General features: G+C 37.6%; 1 protein-coding gene across 2 annotated transcripts in view; it reads right to left on the bottom strand.

Moving 5' to 3' along the window:
• DIAPH3 (diaphanous related formin 3) overlaps nt 1-16,671 on the bottom strand; it is a 516,843-nt gene that overhangs the window by 306,328 nt on the left and 193,844 nt on the right. For both annotated transcript variants that reach the window (XM_004386838.2, XM_004386839.2), the window contains 2 exons: nt 14,810-15,118; nt 12,782-12,896 (listed from right to left, as the gene is read on the bottom strand). In XM_004386838.2, the coding sequence (XP_004386895.1) occupies nt 12,782-12,896; nt 14,810-15,118 (424 nt within the window). The remainder of the gene's footprint in view (nt 1-12,781; nt 12,897-14,809; nt 15,119-16,671) is intronic.

Here is a 16,671-nt window from a genome sequence, read left to right as displayed (position 1 = left end):
TCAAGCAACCTTCCCTGACTGACGTCAGTCACAGGAAGAGACATAATCAAAGAAGCAGGGTGAGAGAGATGTGACTGAGAACTCCAGCCACTGTTGCTGTCTTTGAAGATGGAGGAAGGGAGCCACAAGCCAAGTAATCTCAGTGGCCTCTAAACCCAAAAAACAAAATCCATTGCTGTGGAGTCAATTCCGACTCAAAATGACCCTATAGGACAGAGTAGAACTGCCCCATAGGGTTTCTAAGGAGTGGTTGATGGATTTGAACTGCCAGTCTTTTGGTTAGCAGCTGTAACTCTTAACCACTGCACCACCAGGACTCCAAGTGGCCTCTAGAAGCTGGAAAAGGCAAGGAAACTAATTCTTCCTTAGAGCCTCCAGAAAACACTACAGCCCTGCCCAAATTTAGATTTAAATCTAATGGCAGTCATGTCGGACTTCTAACTCACAGAACTGTAAGATAATAAATTTTTGTTGTTTAATCTGTTAAATTTATAGTAATTTATTACAGCAGCAATAAAAAACTAATACAACATACCACTTGCGAGCATAATGGTTCCTCCCTCTAGCTAAACTACGCTAAAACTGGAGGGAAAGCAAATAAAATGAACTAGAAGTTAACCTAGACTCCTGACATCATTGGGGTGCAGAATTAACCAACTCTGGGACTACCAATCACCAGACTTTTTGTTTAAATTACTTTTGTGTTGCTGTTGTTAGCTGCCTGTCCTTTTAGCCTAGCCTCATGGCGACCTCATGCACAAGGGAACAAAATGCTGTACAGTCCTGCACCATCCCCATGATCCATCATGTGATCCATGAGGTGTTTATTGGTTGATTTTCACAAGTAGATCACCAAGCCTTTTTTCTTAGTCCATCTTAGTCCAGAATCTCTGCTGAAACCTGGTCAGCATCACAGCAACAAGTATCCTCCAATGACAGGTGTGTAGTGGCTATGCATGAGGTACACTGGCCAAGAATCGAACCCAGGTCTCCTGCAATGGATGGCAAGAATTCTACAACTGAACCACCAATGACTCACTAAATCACTTTAGACTAGGTATTATTTCCTGCAGCCAAACTTCCTAAGAATTATTTATATACAGTGATGCAGCATGTAAAAATCCATGGTCTTCTTCAATCTTAGACTTGTGGGTTAAAAGTCATATTCTGAGATGCATATTTTTTTCTTCATTTCAAGAGTTTTGCCATCCCCCCCTTTCCTAACACTTGACAAGCTACTTGAGAAATAGAAAGATAATACCAATACTCATTTTCAATTAAGCTGTAAACTGAAGACATCTTTTCACGTATTTCCTTGATTTCTCACCAGCTTAGGAAACAAGTATTAGGTTCAACCATATGAAGTTTCCATTTTTGACAAGTCAAAAATGATAGAATTTCACATGGTTCAACCAAATAGTTTGTTAGTTTACACCATACAGCTAGAGAAGAAAATGAGCAAGCTATTCCAAAAACTTATCACTTCTCTGAGCCTTCTGCTAGCACTCTAAGAAACCAAGAAAATTAACAGTTATCACTTCCTGCACTCTGGGGATAATTAAGGCCATAAGCTTTAGTTGGCACTCTTATTTGCCTGTCAACTAAAGTTTCCCTACACTTTAATGCATCCCAGTTCCATAATTATATTAAGCCATCCATACCATTCTCACTAATCTTTGAAACTGTAAATAACTGTCAAAAATAATAAGGAATTATTAACAAGAGCCAGTAAGGTTTTACAAAGGACTGAATAAGCTTTTGAAGAAGTCATCAGTTCAATGCTCAAAAACTGAATTATGCCAAGAAAAACAATGTACATGAAAAAATTTCAGCATTTCAACTTCATAAAATTACAAAAATTGTTAGGCCCCAGCTTCATGAATGACTCATAAACTGAAAGAAAAGTCATGAGAAAACTCACCAAAAAAAAAAATTTTAATAAAGGAAAAAAAAAAGCCTTGTCTTTATATTTATTCCTGAATTCAACTGATCTTTGTCCTTAAACAACTTAATAACATATTTGACAGGTAAGTCATGTTGTTAGTTGCCATTGAGTCAATTCCGACTCATGGCAACCCCACGTGTGCAGAGTAGAACTGCTCCATAGGGTTTTCAAGGCCATGATCTTTCAGAAGCAGATCGACTGGCAGGCCTGTCTTCTGAAAGGCTTCTAGGTGGTCTCAAACCACCAACCTTTAGGCTAGTAGTTGGGCGCCTAACCGTTTGTGCCATGCGGGAACTCCATAGGTAAGACATACACAAACATAAAAGAAATAGGGAATACAGGATAGTCCATTATTATTATTTTCTAAAGTTAATGGTACAGACCAGGGTTATCCAAGTCTTTAAGGTGTCTATTAACATCGGTCAGTTAACATGGCAGATTTGCGATTTTGAATGCTTCATCTGGAAGTGGGGTGGAAGTTGGCGGGAAGTCATTTAGGTTGTTACTAACGTAGAAAATTCAGATGATACACAAAACTTTATTAGTGGAAATAAGCCTTGTAGTCTCAAATTTTTCAAGTTCAGCTAACATTTCCTGAGCAACTACAATGAGATGGGCACTGTCAAAGATGTTTTAAAATATTCATCGTATTATAGACAGAATCCTCACAATAACCTCATGAGATGGGTATTATCTCTCCCAGTTTACAGAGGAAATATCTACAACTGTAAAAGCCAGGGTCTCACCCTTCTAGGGGGACTCCAAAGGGTCTCTCCCTTGTTGTTTCACATCACAGGATGGTGTTAGTATTTACAGCTCAAATACTTACAGAAGTGAATAGAGGTACAAAATGATGAAAGATGGTCTTAATAAAAAACGGCAAGTCTTTAAAGCATTTAATATAAATTGTAGGACGAGGGTGAACTGCTGTGGGGCAGTGGTAGGGTGGCAGGAGATGAGAGGAAAATTATTTTAAATCAAAGAAGAGCACTTTAAATAAAACATAATAGGGTTTCTTTTAATCAGGGAAGCCGCATAGCAGAGCAGAAAGAGCAATGGCTTCAGACTCAGATCTGTATTCCATTCAGAGCAGCTGCTCCTTTTAGCCCAACTTCCCTTGAAGAATGTAACTTTTTCTTCTATATAAAATGCATGCAATACTTGCCTTGGCTCATTCACAGGGTTGTTCAGAGGGAATCAAACAAAATAATATAAATGAAGTAAACATTCACTGCTCAAAAGAATACATCATCACTGCTGTTTTATTATTGTCTAATTAAAGGGTGGGTTTCATGTTTTTCCCAGCCCTGATATACATGTTTATCAACAAATGCATTGCAGTAGTCTGCTAAAGAAAGATTGAAAAATTGATAGCTTGATGCTGAAACTGCCTTAAAAAAATTATTGTTAAGTTCGATGAAATATCTCATTATAAATAATATTCTAGCTCCAGAAATACAAAAAAACATACACTGGCAGAGGCCATGGTCAGGCCAGCCCAGGACCAGGCCCACTGCCTCACCCCACCCCTGCACAAATCACAAGGGCTGCCGCAGGTATCGTCACCTTTTTTGTGCCATGGTCCCCACTGCCAGGCAAGATGATGAGGATCCCTTCTTAGTATATTTTAAAATGAATAAAATAAGACATGTAAAATTTCAAAGAAATCAAATTACATTGGAATGCAACTATCGAAATGCTTTAAATCCCAGTTTATGATATAGTAATAGACATGCAAGGCAGCCATGGAGGTTTACTGCTTAGATCTCCCTTTAAGAAAGAACTTTTCATTCAGCTGCAAGGAGTGGACTTAGGTGACAGGCTCCAAGCTATGAGTATTTTCAGGATCCTACATAGCTGTTGAGCCCAGGCCATGCCCTTCCCGGGCCGCCCCCAGCCAATGACTAAGCATGGCATTTAGGCCCAACTAGGAATCCTCTAACAGGCATTCTCTGCTTCAGAGTTCCAGAGTTGGGCCAGCTGAGACTCTGTCAGGTTTGCATCATGGTCTAAAATTCTTCTTGCCCAGTCCTCTTTTTCCCACAATTTACCCTTCCATGTATTAAAACCAGTGTTGTGGAGTCAGTTCTGACTCATGACAACCCCATGTGTGTCAGAGGAGAAGCATACTCCATAGGGTTTTCAATGGCTGATTTTTCAGAAGTAGATTGCCAGGCCTTTCTTCCAAGGCACCTCTGGGTGGACTCAAATGGCTAACCTTTCAGTTAGCAGCCAAATGCATTAACTACTTGCACCATCCTGGGAATCTTCACATGCATTACCCATTCCCTACTCCCTAAATAAACCTCTTGCACTCCAATTCCATTTCATTGTCTGCTTCCTGGAGGACCAAACTAACAAAATATGCCCTTCATTAATGTATTAAATAACAAAATCTAGCCACAGGTCTACTAACTACCCTAAATTTAACATAGTGATGAGTTTAAATGATATTTTGACATATCTAAAATAAATCTTCTATGATGTGAAAATATATATGAATTCTATTGGTGGAAAAGACCTAAGTACTACTGTGTTTGTTGCCTACATTTATAATTGAAGGAAAAGCTAAATTTCAATCAGAGGTTAGTGCAAGTAATGATGTGATTTTTTTCAGAGTTCAGAGACCTCAGAATTCTATTCACGGACCTCAGGTTAAGGATCCCTGCGCTAGAGTATGTCTGACGTTGAAAGATCCGTTCTTTTAAGACACACACATGCACCTAGACTAGTTAGAGTTGTGGTCACCTACGGTCCCTAAAGGGGCTTGCCTACTCAGATGCCATGAAATCTGTACAAGTTTGTGTTAAATGCAGACTGTGTTACAAGGTGTGAGGTCATGTGCTGAGATGGTTTAATTATAGGGGAACCAAAAAGAAAAACAAAAAATATCAGCTTACCTAAATACATGAATATAATTATCTCAAAAATCTAACTTGTGAAATTCAAGATTACAAAATGCATAGTAAAGTTATTTTTCTACAGAAAGTTTTGTTACAAAAGGATTTTTCCTAAATATATTTAATATCAAATTCCTATACTTTATAATTCATCAAGAAGCCCCCTGCATCTACTTGTCACTCCAACACCATGATGTAGCTCTCTTCCTGTGCTCCAAGAATGGGATCCAAGTAAGATGATAAACCCATGTGATTCTATCTTTTCCAAGCCAGGCAAATTTTATGTGTGTGTGTGTGTGTGTGTGTGTGTGTGTGTGTGTGTGTGTTGGGGTGGGGGGAGGAAGAGAGGTGGATACAAAAGAAGTGACTGGCCAGATTTACCAAATATTATTTTTAAGATTAGAATAGTACATTTAGAAGGATGAGGCTCAATTATATTTTTAGTGAATAATAATTTGCACTAATTATGAGTGGGAGTTCTAAATGAGAGAATGTGATGCAGACAAGAAAAAGAATGTCTGCCTAGGATGGGGAACTGCACTTTGAGCAATTAGAGATCCAGTGGGGAATAAGGCAGAAGACACAGGAAACGGAAGAAAAATCCTGAGAGGAACAGAGACAGAATCTCCCAATCTACCAAGAGTCAAGCCACTCCCTTTCAATCCAGTGTCTATCACCATTCCTTTCCAATGGAAGAAAGAAAAGAAATTGGGTGGGAGTGGAGGGGGACTATGTTTATGCACACCCATCCCTGATATGAACACATACACCCAAGCCTCCTCCTTATCTGTATATAGCATCTGCACACTATACAAGAAATATGTCTGTTTACAGGGACCTTTAAACATTGCCATCACACCATTCCAAAGACATTCTGTACAACTAAGCTTGTAACAGAACAGTTTTCTGGACTTGAAAGTCTTCTGTTTCTCCAGGCTAGATAAACCCACTATATTTAGCCTTTGACTTTAGGCTTTATTTTCTCTAAAGCTTTAGGGATAAATATCTGTTCCTTCAGCAAATGAGCAGAGAACACAATATAATTGGTAACAATGAGGTATTTTCTAATGGTGAGGCAAGAAATTGCTAACTACCTCATAATTACCTTAAGTCTCTAGTCCTTTTAAGGTTCAGCCAGACAAGAACCCCATGAAAAGTCCCTAGAAAAATATTTCATTCTCCAATGGCATCCTCCCCAATTTATCCAAATTAGCATTTGTTCAAATTCCCTTTTCAGAAAACTTTAGAATGTTTAAGAAAGAAACCTTGCATTCATTTTTGGCATCATCTCTATTAACATTCATTCCCAAGGAACATATTTCTCTGCTATAAATCTTAATTGTAGGCTTGTGAGGTAGTTTAGAATTTTTTATACATTTTTGTTCACGCAGAGGAATAAATTGTGTTTGAAATATAAAATGACATCCTGAACATAGCCAAGTCCTTGGGCTAATCCATGGTCTACCACTCCCAACTCTAATACTTTGTCCACTGAACTATGATGTCAGAAATCTAGGCTTGATTCGCTTTTAAGTACTTAATGCATTAACTGTTTCCATATGCCTTAACTGTTCATTTAAGAAATTATTTATAAACCAGTTTATTATCCCTATCTGGCAAATATGACATACCTGTTATAAAATATTACTCAGAAAGCTTACAATTGTGGTATCACATTTTCATAATAAATCAGTCTAACTGAATTAGACTATTTATATACTTTCAGAAAGCACTTCAATCCTTATTAACCGTTTGTGAATAATAAACATAATTAATATTAACTTTAGTTGAAAAATCCAACACCAATAACCTGTTAGTATACTTTAATCCATTTCCAACAGCCTGTAAAAATTAACCAACAGATGCTACCAATCTGGTAAAAAATACGCAGGTCATTAACATTATTTTGATGATACCAAATGTTCAATATATGAATATCGTGATTACATTTCTGAGAGATATATAAACAATGTTTTTTTTATAACCTTGTTAAGTCTTAACAGAAGCTGAAGAAAATAAAACATGGCAGTCTTTTCTAAAACCAAAATCAGCATTTGTTGTTCCACTCCTCATGCTTACACTTCAACTAAGAGCTTGACTGAGTTTCGTTAAGACTGTAAAAGCAACAGTCGTGTGCCGAAAGCATGCCAGCCGTATTCACCACAGCGTCCCCAACACCAAACACAAGGCCTAACATATATCACGTACACAATAAATATTTATGGTATTAAATAGTGGAAGTCAAATGCAGGAAAGAGAAAATAGTGGGAGAAATCAATGAGAGGAGAAATGAGAAAAAGATGATCTGGAAAAATACCCATCTGTATTTCCAGAAGAATTTAAACTACGGAAAGCTAAGCTGTATCTCAAAACCTATAACTGTGAAAAGCAAGAAAACCAAAGTGAGATATTTAACAGCAAAATAACATAAAAAAAAAAAATGAGAAAAGGATACAACTGAATCAGGAAAATATGTTAATTTTACAAGAAAGGCTTAGAAAGGGGTTCTCGTACTCCTTAAGATAACGGCACAAGGTACTTTGCTATAGAAACAATGCTATAAATGGTCATAGGGAGAAGCTTAGTTTAAAAAAACAATGTAAGTAAAATCTAAATGATAAAAATAAAGAAAGAAAAGAAATATAAGAAAGGACAATTTGAGTTAAGAGGAAATGCTCAAGCTAAAACCAAGAACATCTTGCTAATCTACAGGTAGGTGGGATAGGGTGGTGTTGTGGGGAGTAGTCTAGGTTTGCAATCAACGGACCAGAAGGAAAGATGTGGTAAAGATTAAACAAGCTAACATGAAGAAGACCTAGCTCAGGGGCTGGTATACCACCCATGCTCAAGAGGTATTATTAGTTCCTCTTCCTTTTCCAATTCTGAAGGTATCAGACATATGAACCCCAGTAATCTTAACAGAAAAGTAAAGCTGCGCCCGATGTAAGAAAAAGCAATACATAATAACAAAGATTAAAGAACATGTAAAATAAAATGTCACAATCCTCTTTAAATCACTAGATTCAGTTCCTTTATTCTTACTATCTATTTCAAATGCTTAGGAAACATAAAGGATTGGCATCTACCATTCTAGACACCTGAGATGGAATATCCACCTATGTAATCAGAGAAATAGGCCTGGATTTTAGTCCAAAGAATGTTTGCAATAAAAAACAGAGCTATCTCATTCCCCGAAAAACTGACTATTCTTCAGTTATCTGAATTCTCTGTCCTTCCCTGCCTAGTTGTGATGCAAACCAACAATGAAAATCAATCATATCCAAAATTTCCCTTCAGCTTCATACAGTCAATGTCTCTATCTTCCCCCTGCTTGCTAGACAGTGGAGAAGCAATTGTATTTCTATCTTTGAGTGAACAATGAAGACCAGGTTTAATTTTAAGTTCTGCAGAAACTACAAAACTGATTTAAACAAAGTGACCTGTGGAGTCATGGGGTCAGGCAATCATTAATACCTGGACCTAATGTCTCTGCAGCTAGGCCATAAAAAAAGAGACAGCATGGAGCAGCCCATCCACTCAACAGCCCTAAGCTTTCAGGACACCACTTTCTCACTCATTTACCTTTCCGATCTTTTCAATAAAATACATATATAAAATCCTCTTTTTGTCTGAAAGCAACAAAGCCTTTTCCAAAATAATTACTTGCGGTTGTTGATAGCTGTGGCCAAGTCAACTGCACCTCATGGTGACCTTACATACAACAGAATGTAACATTGTCTGCTCCTGTGCCATCTTCTGGACGGTTGATACATTTAAGTCCATTGTTGTAGCTTTTGTACCAGTCCGTCTTACGGAGAATCACCTCACCCTCTGTGATGTTCTACTTCACCAAACATGACTCCCTCCTTCCAGCTATTGATCCCTACTGATGACGTATCCAAAGCAAGTAAGTTGGACAACGTTCTATTGTAATCTATAAGGTTTTCATTGGCTGATTTTCAGAAGTAGATTGCCAGGCTTTTCTTCCTAGTCTGTCTCAGTCTGGAAGCTCCACCGAGACCTATCCACCATGGATGACCCTGTGGTATCTGAAATACCGGTGGCAAGGCTTCCAGCATCATAACAACACACAAGTCACCACACTACAACAAACTGACAGATGGGTGGGGGATTTAACTATTAGTAATGCCAAAAAGAAAACCCTGGTGGTGTAGTGATTAAGTGCTATGGCTGCTAACCAAAAGGTCAGCAGTTCAAATCCACCAGGTGCTCCTTCGAAACTCTATGGGGCAGTTCTACTCTGTCCTATAGGGTAGCTATGAGTTGGAATCAACTCGATGGCAGTGGGTTTGGTTTTTGGTTTTTTAATACCAAAAAGAGGAGCCCTGGTAGCACAGTGGTTAAAGTGCTGGGCTGTCAACCAAAAGGTCAGCAGTTGGAACCCACCAGCTGCTCCACAGGAGAAAGATGTGGCAATCTGCTTCTGTAAAGATTAAAGCCTTGGAAACTCTATGGGGCAGTTCTATTCTGTCCCTTAGGGTCACTATAGTCAGAATCGACTCGACAGCAGTGGGTTTGGTTTTTGGTTTGGGCTAATGTCAAAAAGCACACTTAAACCAAAAACCAAACCCACTGCCATAGAGTCGACTCTGACTCATATCGACTCTGTAAACAACAACAACAACAAAAACAAAAAACCTGCTGCCATCAAGTCAATTCCGACTGATAGTGACCCTATAGAACAGAGGAGAACTGCCACAATGAGTTTCCAAGGAGTGGCTGGTGGATTCGAACTGCCAAACTTTCGGTTAGCAGCCTGAGCTCTTAACCACTGCACCATCAGGGGTCTATAGGGGTCCTCAAATAACGCTTTCTAAGAACTATTCTTAAAAATGCAGAGCTAAAAATAGTCACCTCCACAGCTCCTTTCCCATCAGCATTTTGAAATGTCAGCATTGCCCAGGATCACAACACTGGGCTTCTCCATCTTTTTGGCTCACCCTGGAAAATATCATCCACTCTCACAGAAAACAGAAAGCAGCATTTGAAATGAGACAAAAGAAGCCATAGGTCTCTACCAGGCTCTAGGCCAAGTGAAAGAGAGATTCCAGGCAGAGGGCACGGCATGTATGAAGGCAGAGAGAGATAGAAGACAGAATATTCAGAAAATGATCATCATTCCTTCAATGTGATCGTTATAACTAGTACTAGATTGAGCAAGTAGATCTTTTTTTTTTTTTTTTTTTTTCCCAACCTTGAATCTCAAGGCTAAAGTTAGATGACTTAAGAATTTTTTACAGGTCCAATTATTTCATTTAGGGCTAACACTGCAGCTAAATTAAAGACATGCTAACAAGTTTCCCTTTTGAGCCTCATTAATTAAGAAAGTAATCAAAGTAAAGAGGGGAAAAAAAGAAAGAGAGAAAGTAGCGGATGGCAGCATCCCTGAGATAGCTTTTAGGCACCACCATTCTCGCCTACAAGGAAAGCAAAGGGAAAACTAATCAATTCCAGATTATGAAATCTGAAAGTCTGAAGTGTTTTACACGTAAACACCCATTTTAACTGCCATATATTTTCCTTGATTGCCTAAAGAGTGCACTAATGTTAGTCAAAGAAGAAAATTTGGTTCTCCATAATCAAAAGGTAAAATCAAGATCTGCTTACTTCACCAGTTTTCCGAGGGTAAGCTTGGTGAGAAAACTCTCCCTATTTTCAAAAATCTAAATATACCATTTTAAATATTTTATACAAGACCAATCATGCTTAAAAACATCCACTAAAGGCTTCAGATTTACCATAAATTCTAGAACGCTACCTTAATTTGCAATTATCTTTTAGAAAGATTTACAATTGTAATTTACAATTGTTTTTAGAAAGCATTTCAAAGGAATTTAAAATGATTTTTAATGTATCTGTCAACATTTCGTGACTCCTGTGACAATCAAGTTTAATCAAACAGATAAAGTATCTAGCATGGTACCTAGTACACAGTAGGCATTTTAAGAAGTCAATTCTTCCTTTTCTACACCAAGCCCTCCTACCTCCATCCCTTACAATCTCCCTCCACCAGCTCTTTCTGTGTTCAATGAGCTCAGGAACACAAGTAACAAAAGTCCACAGGGAAAAAGTTCTTTTAGAAAATTAAAAGGTAATGACTAATCTAAGTGCCTTGTGCTACAGAACTAAAATGTAAACTTTACATAATGCTTAAAAGTTAATTTGACTGTATATGTGGATATCAGCCCTGAAATGTAAGTGGTAGGCCCACAAGACTGGATTGAATAAATTCAATTTTCAGATAAGAGTAAAGCCTGATTTTTTTTTTTTTTTTTTTTTTTTTTGACTCACACGGCACAGGTGAAAGCTATCACAAAGTAATCTGGAAAATAAACTTCATTGCTTTTAATAAAAAGATCATATAACCTAGTCGTGTACTTCTATTTCACACTGTTGATATTCACTTGCTAACTTTCAAGACACTCCATAAATGTGGTATTTCTATCCCATAATTAATTCCCCCACTTGTCTGTCAGTTTGTCATACTGTAGTGGCTGGCATGCATTGCTGTGATGCTAGAAGTTATGCCACCAGTATTTTAAATACCGACAGGGTCACCCATGGTGGACAAGTTTCAGCAGAGCTTCCAAACTAAGACAGACTAGGAAGAAGGAGTTGGGGATATACTTCTGGAAAAAATTGGCCAGTGAAAACCAAGTGTTAAAAAGCAAAGATGTCACTTTGAGGACTAACGTGTGCCTGACCCAAACCATGGTATTTTCAATTGCCTCATATGCATGAGAAAGCTGGACAATGAATAAGGAAGACCATAGAAGAATCGATGCATTTGAATTATAGTGTTGACGAAGAATATCAAATATAGCATGAACTGCCAGAAGAACGAAGAAATCTGTTTCAGAAGAAGTACAGCCAGAATGCTCCTTAGAAGCAAAGATGGCAAAACTTCCTCTCACATACTTTGTACATATTATTAGGAGGGCCCAGTCCCTGGAGAAGGGTATCACGCTTGTTAAAGAAGAGGGTCAGTAAAAAAGAGGAAGACCCTCTGTGAGATGGATTGACAGTAGCTGCAACAATGGGCTCAAACACAGCAACAATCATGAGGATGGTATAGAACCAGGTAGTGTCTCATTCTGTTGTGGGTAGGGAACTGACTCAACGGCACCTAACAACAACAATTAATTATGTGATAGTCATGTGAGATATTAAGGGGTGGTAAAATTCTGATAAGAGGAATGCTTACATTTAGTTTTTGTTGCATTGGTATTTCAGTGGCAGAAGCCTCAACTTCAGTGAGAAACCAGGGTTCGATTCTTAGCCAGTGCAACTCATTGTTCAGCCACCACCTATATGTCCGTGGAGGCTTTCATAATGCTATGATGCTGAACAGGTTTCAGCGGAGCTTCCAGACTTAAGACAGATTAAGAAATAAGGTCTGGCAATCTACTTTCAAAAATCAGCCAATGAAAACCCTATAGATCACAATGGGGTCTGATCTGCAACTGATCTTGAGAATGGCACAGGAGCTGGCAGCACTGTGTTCCACTGTGCGCATGAGGTCACCATGAGTCAAGAGCCAACTCAACGGTGGCTAAAAACAACAACTATGCAGAAGGGAATGCATTTTCATGTCAAAATCTTCTCTGTAAATGTCCTCCCTTACAAAAGTAGGATTGACCCCAATGGAGCATCTTCATAAAAAGGTATCATACAGAAAATTGAACATAGTTTTGTATTCATCATGTACATTTGAATGTTGTTTGACACACTGTAAAACAAAGTTTGCTTTTCTAGAACATTTCATTAGATAAGATTATTTAACTCCCTGCTAATAATATAAAAAAATCATGTATCAGATTATTGAAACAATGTTTTCTAGTGATTTGTATATTAAAAAGTAGCAGCATTAAATTACAAAAAGTTAATTCATGAATAACCAACATGTTACACTTACCTTTTTGTTGGCAACAAAATGTATTCTCAAGTTTACAAAGCAAATCCACATTTTCATACTTATTTTCATTTACTTTTATCCAGAAACAGTTTTCAGTCATTTCCTGAGGTCTGATCTGCAATCAGAGAGAAGACTGATTCATAAACAGTTGGGTGCTTCACCTGTCGACACCCAATGTACACACCCTGGGCCCTACAGCTGCATCCTGTAAGATGCTTCCCCCAAAGTGTGTTCAGTGAAACAAGTTCTACAGGCTGCTAAGGTTTTTTGAGGAAAAAAACGTTTCCACAATTAAATAGCTGGGAAAATGCTGAGCGAAATGGAGTTTAATTTGTTTCTTCTCAATTATATTTCCCAGAGTCTTTAATAATGTTCACCTATGACTCTTGATGTACAAGATACATTACACAGTATTTCCAAGTTCATGTGACCATGAAACCATCTTTCTGCAGGTCATCTGGCATAAACCAGTGACAAAGCAACACAGCCTGGCAAGGTTACATATGACAATCACTTGAGTTGTGACCCTTTCTAAGAGTACTTTTTAGTAAATAGAGGAAATTGACATATTAGAATAAAATAGCCAGATATATTAAGAAAGGTCATAAGTACATACTTACTGAATGAATAAATGTATTCACTGAATAAATAAATGAATGAATGAAGGGAAGAAGGAAAGGGAAGAGATAGCCTGTTCCTTCAATCATGCAATAATACGGAATTTTTATAATCCCTTCCCTCTACCCCTATCCTCACCACCATCTCCCCTCCCAGGGGTCTATCAACCATGAATGTTAGTTATATCACAGCACACACAGCGGCTTCTGCCACAGGATATTCTGCATGGCAGCCCAGAAGTGGCTGACACTAAATGTCCCCATAAAAAAAACCCACTGCTGTTGAGTCAATTCTGACTCATAGCTACCCTATAGCACAGAGTAGAACTGCCCCCATGGGGTTTCTAAGGAGCATCTAGTAGATTCGAACTACCAACCTTTTGGTAATCAGCCAAACGCTTAACCACTGTGCCACCAGGGCTCCCGTAAATTAACAGGCTTGTAGCTATCTGTAAAAAACTGCCAATCCCAACCCTAGGGCCATAGATTCAGCTGTTTATACTGCTCTATCATCTTCTCTCATGCAATGAGCATAGTAAGACCAGAATCCAGGGCCTTGTTCCATTTGGGTGAAGAAATCCTCTCCACACTTGAGAAAGTTGATAGGAAACAAGATTGAAAAGCAAGAGAAAGTAAGATGAAAGTGAAAAATTTGGGCTCTAAAAAACAAGCCCTTTTCACTTCTTTTCTATTTCCGTCTTTTATACATTTGATATCCTTTCTTGTCATCAAATGTATAAAATCTAGAGATGCAAATTAGCATATGGACTCCTGGGAAAAGGGGGGTACTAACATGTGTCAGGTTTAACTAAAACAATAGGCCACCTCTAGGTCAGCCCTCATAGCAGATAATTAAGAGTCAGCCAAGCTTACCTGAGAAACTGTGGTAGAATTTCTCTAGAAACTACACTCAGAACTGGGGCCAATGCCTCAGCTATTGATAACTATTTCTTAATCTGGCCTTGTCCTTTTCTACCAGGACCTCTCAAAAGAAGTTGCAACTGATTGAGAATTTAGGATTCAGAATTCCTATTCCCTGACTAAAAATCAATTTCTCACAAGTAATATTTTTCCTAATAGCTACCAATATAGAAAAATTCCAAAGAACACTAACTTTTTTGTACTTTTAAGAAACAATCTTCATAAATATAGAAATCAATAACAATAATATAGAATTATCAAGTCAATTGCAAGTCAAATCTCATTGTAACAACATTGAGTCCCATCACATTTATAAACCAGAAAACCTGCATCAACAGCAAAGAGCTTTCTCTCAGCACTTTTATTTTAAAAATGATGCTATTTTATTTAATGTCATTTTGATTGTGGTTTGCATTAGAAGTTACATATAAGTAAATCCAAAATTAAGGTTTAATCTAAATAAAAGTTTTCCTTCATTTATTTGTTTTACCTTTAACCAATTCAATCTTCTCATGCTGGTTTCTGGTTTAAATTCTTTCTTTGGTTTCAACCCAAATGGCAATATTGGTGGAGGGGGAGAGTTTTGTCCACCGAGAAATCCAAGGGGGGGTGGTGGAGGCACGGGGCCACCGAATGGCATTGGCATTCCTGGAAGTGGAGGGGGAGGGGGAGGTGGTGGTGGAGGCGGCAACCCTCCACAAGAGGAAAGTGGGGGAGGAGGAGGGAGTCCTGGGTGGCCAGTCCCATCTTCTTTTGACTGGATTAAAGAGGTACTTGCATCAGCTGGCAAGGCACCAAACTACAGGAAAAAACAATAAGGAACACAAATAAGAAAACTCTGCACAAGTAAAAGTATACTTTTCTCAAAAATAATAAGGTATTAGTTTAAACCAAAAATAAATGCATGTCTATAGCTTTATATGGTTTAAACCTAGTAACAAAATTTCAATATTTGTTTCTCAATTTAAGAATACAATTATAGTTTTTGTTTTCATAAAAGTGTAGTTGCCTGAATATTATTCCCCAGTTTGGAGTTGTTATGGTCATCTAGGTGGTGATGTCCCAGAGTGAAATGGATATATGGATTTAGAAGATTTAAAAATCAGCCATCTCTAGGTGACAGTTGAAGCCATGGGAGTAGATAAATTCACTCAGAGAGAGCATCTAGCATAAGAAAAGGCCTATGTACAGAATTCTATGGAACACTAACATTTAAGTGGTAAGTAAAAAATAAGATCTAGAAAAAAACAGTATTGCCAGATCACACTTTGTTTAAACCTTCTCAGTGGTATCCCACTGCACTGGAGAAACAATCTAAAATTCTTAGTAGGGTGCCCTGCCAAATGGTCTTTCAAGTGACTTTCTCCCAAGTCTATGGATGTGCCAACATCATACCCATTTCAGGGACTTTGTACATGCTGTGCTCTCTGCCTAAAATGTTGTCTAAGATCTAAGATCTTTATGATGTCTAAGATCTTCACCAAGAAAAACAGTGTTATAAAAGAAGTCAACGCCACAAATCAAAGTACATGCTTTATTAAAAAAAAAAAAAAAAAGAAGTGTAAAGAAGAATTACTTTAGTGTTACTCTATGTTACTGTGATCACGGATAGTACTGCCTTTTGAATGTAATGGATGTTATGTATATTACGCTCACACTTAAAATACATTTTATAGTTACTATTCATTTCTTTAAACAAAATATGGCTACATTTCTGATCTAGAATAGTTCTAGTTGATAGAGTAAGCATGATAAGCTTGAATACATCACTCATGAAGCCATTATATCCCCAGCATCTAACAAAGTGCCTGGTTGCTGAGTAAGTAAATTAATGAAGAAGTATAATCACAGATTACAGAGATATTTAATTTCTTGATAGTCTTCGTAGTCACCATACCTTTGATCAAAGAAAGGTTTCTTAAGACAAATGCGCAAATTTCATGACAAATACAAACTAATAGCAAAATAAAGAATTTGCCAACCATTCTTCAAAAATGAATATGGTGGCCATTAGTAAGTCTTTAATTGCAGGCTTTTTTCTGACAGCCATCATTGTGTACAGGTCATTTTGAACAATTTAAAACAACCTAATAGTTAATTTGACTCAATTTCAGTTTCAAAACATGAATTTATTCCCATTTTACACAAAAGCACCATTCAACAATAACTTATTCAAAGATGACAGACATATTTCTTATCAACTAGATTTTTCTAGAGTAGATTTACAAGTATTCCTTCAACCGGAAAAAATTAAAAAGAAAAGAAAGTTCTTAAATTTGTATTAGCCCAGACCAGGAAACACTTGTCGTAAATACTAAGTCATTGTCTATAACTCAATCTGAAGTATACAAC

This window comes from Trichechus manatus, unplaced genomic scaffold (assembly GCF_000243295.1).
Source record: "Trichechus manatus latirostris isolate Lorelei unplaced genomic scaffold, TriManLat1.0 scaffold00173, whole genome shotgun sequence".
Lineage (NCBI taxonomy): Eukaryota > Metazoa > Chordata > Mammalia > Sirenia > Trichechidae > Trichechus > Trichechus manatus.
The sequence above is the reverse complement of the archived record's forward strand: the minus strand, read 5'-3'. Positions and strand labels throughout refer to the sequence as shown.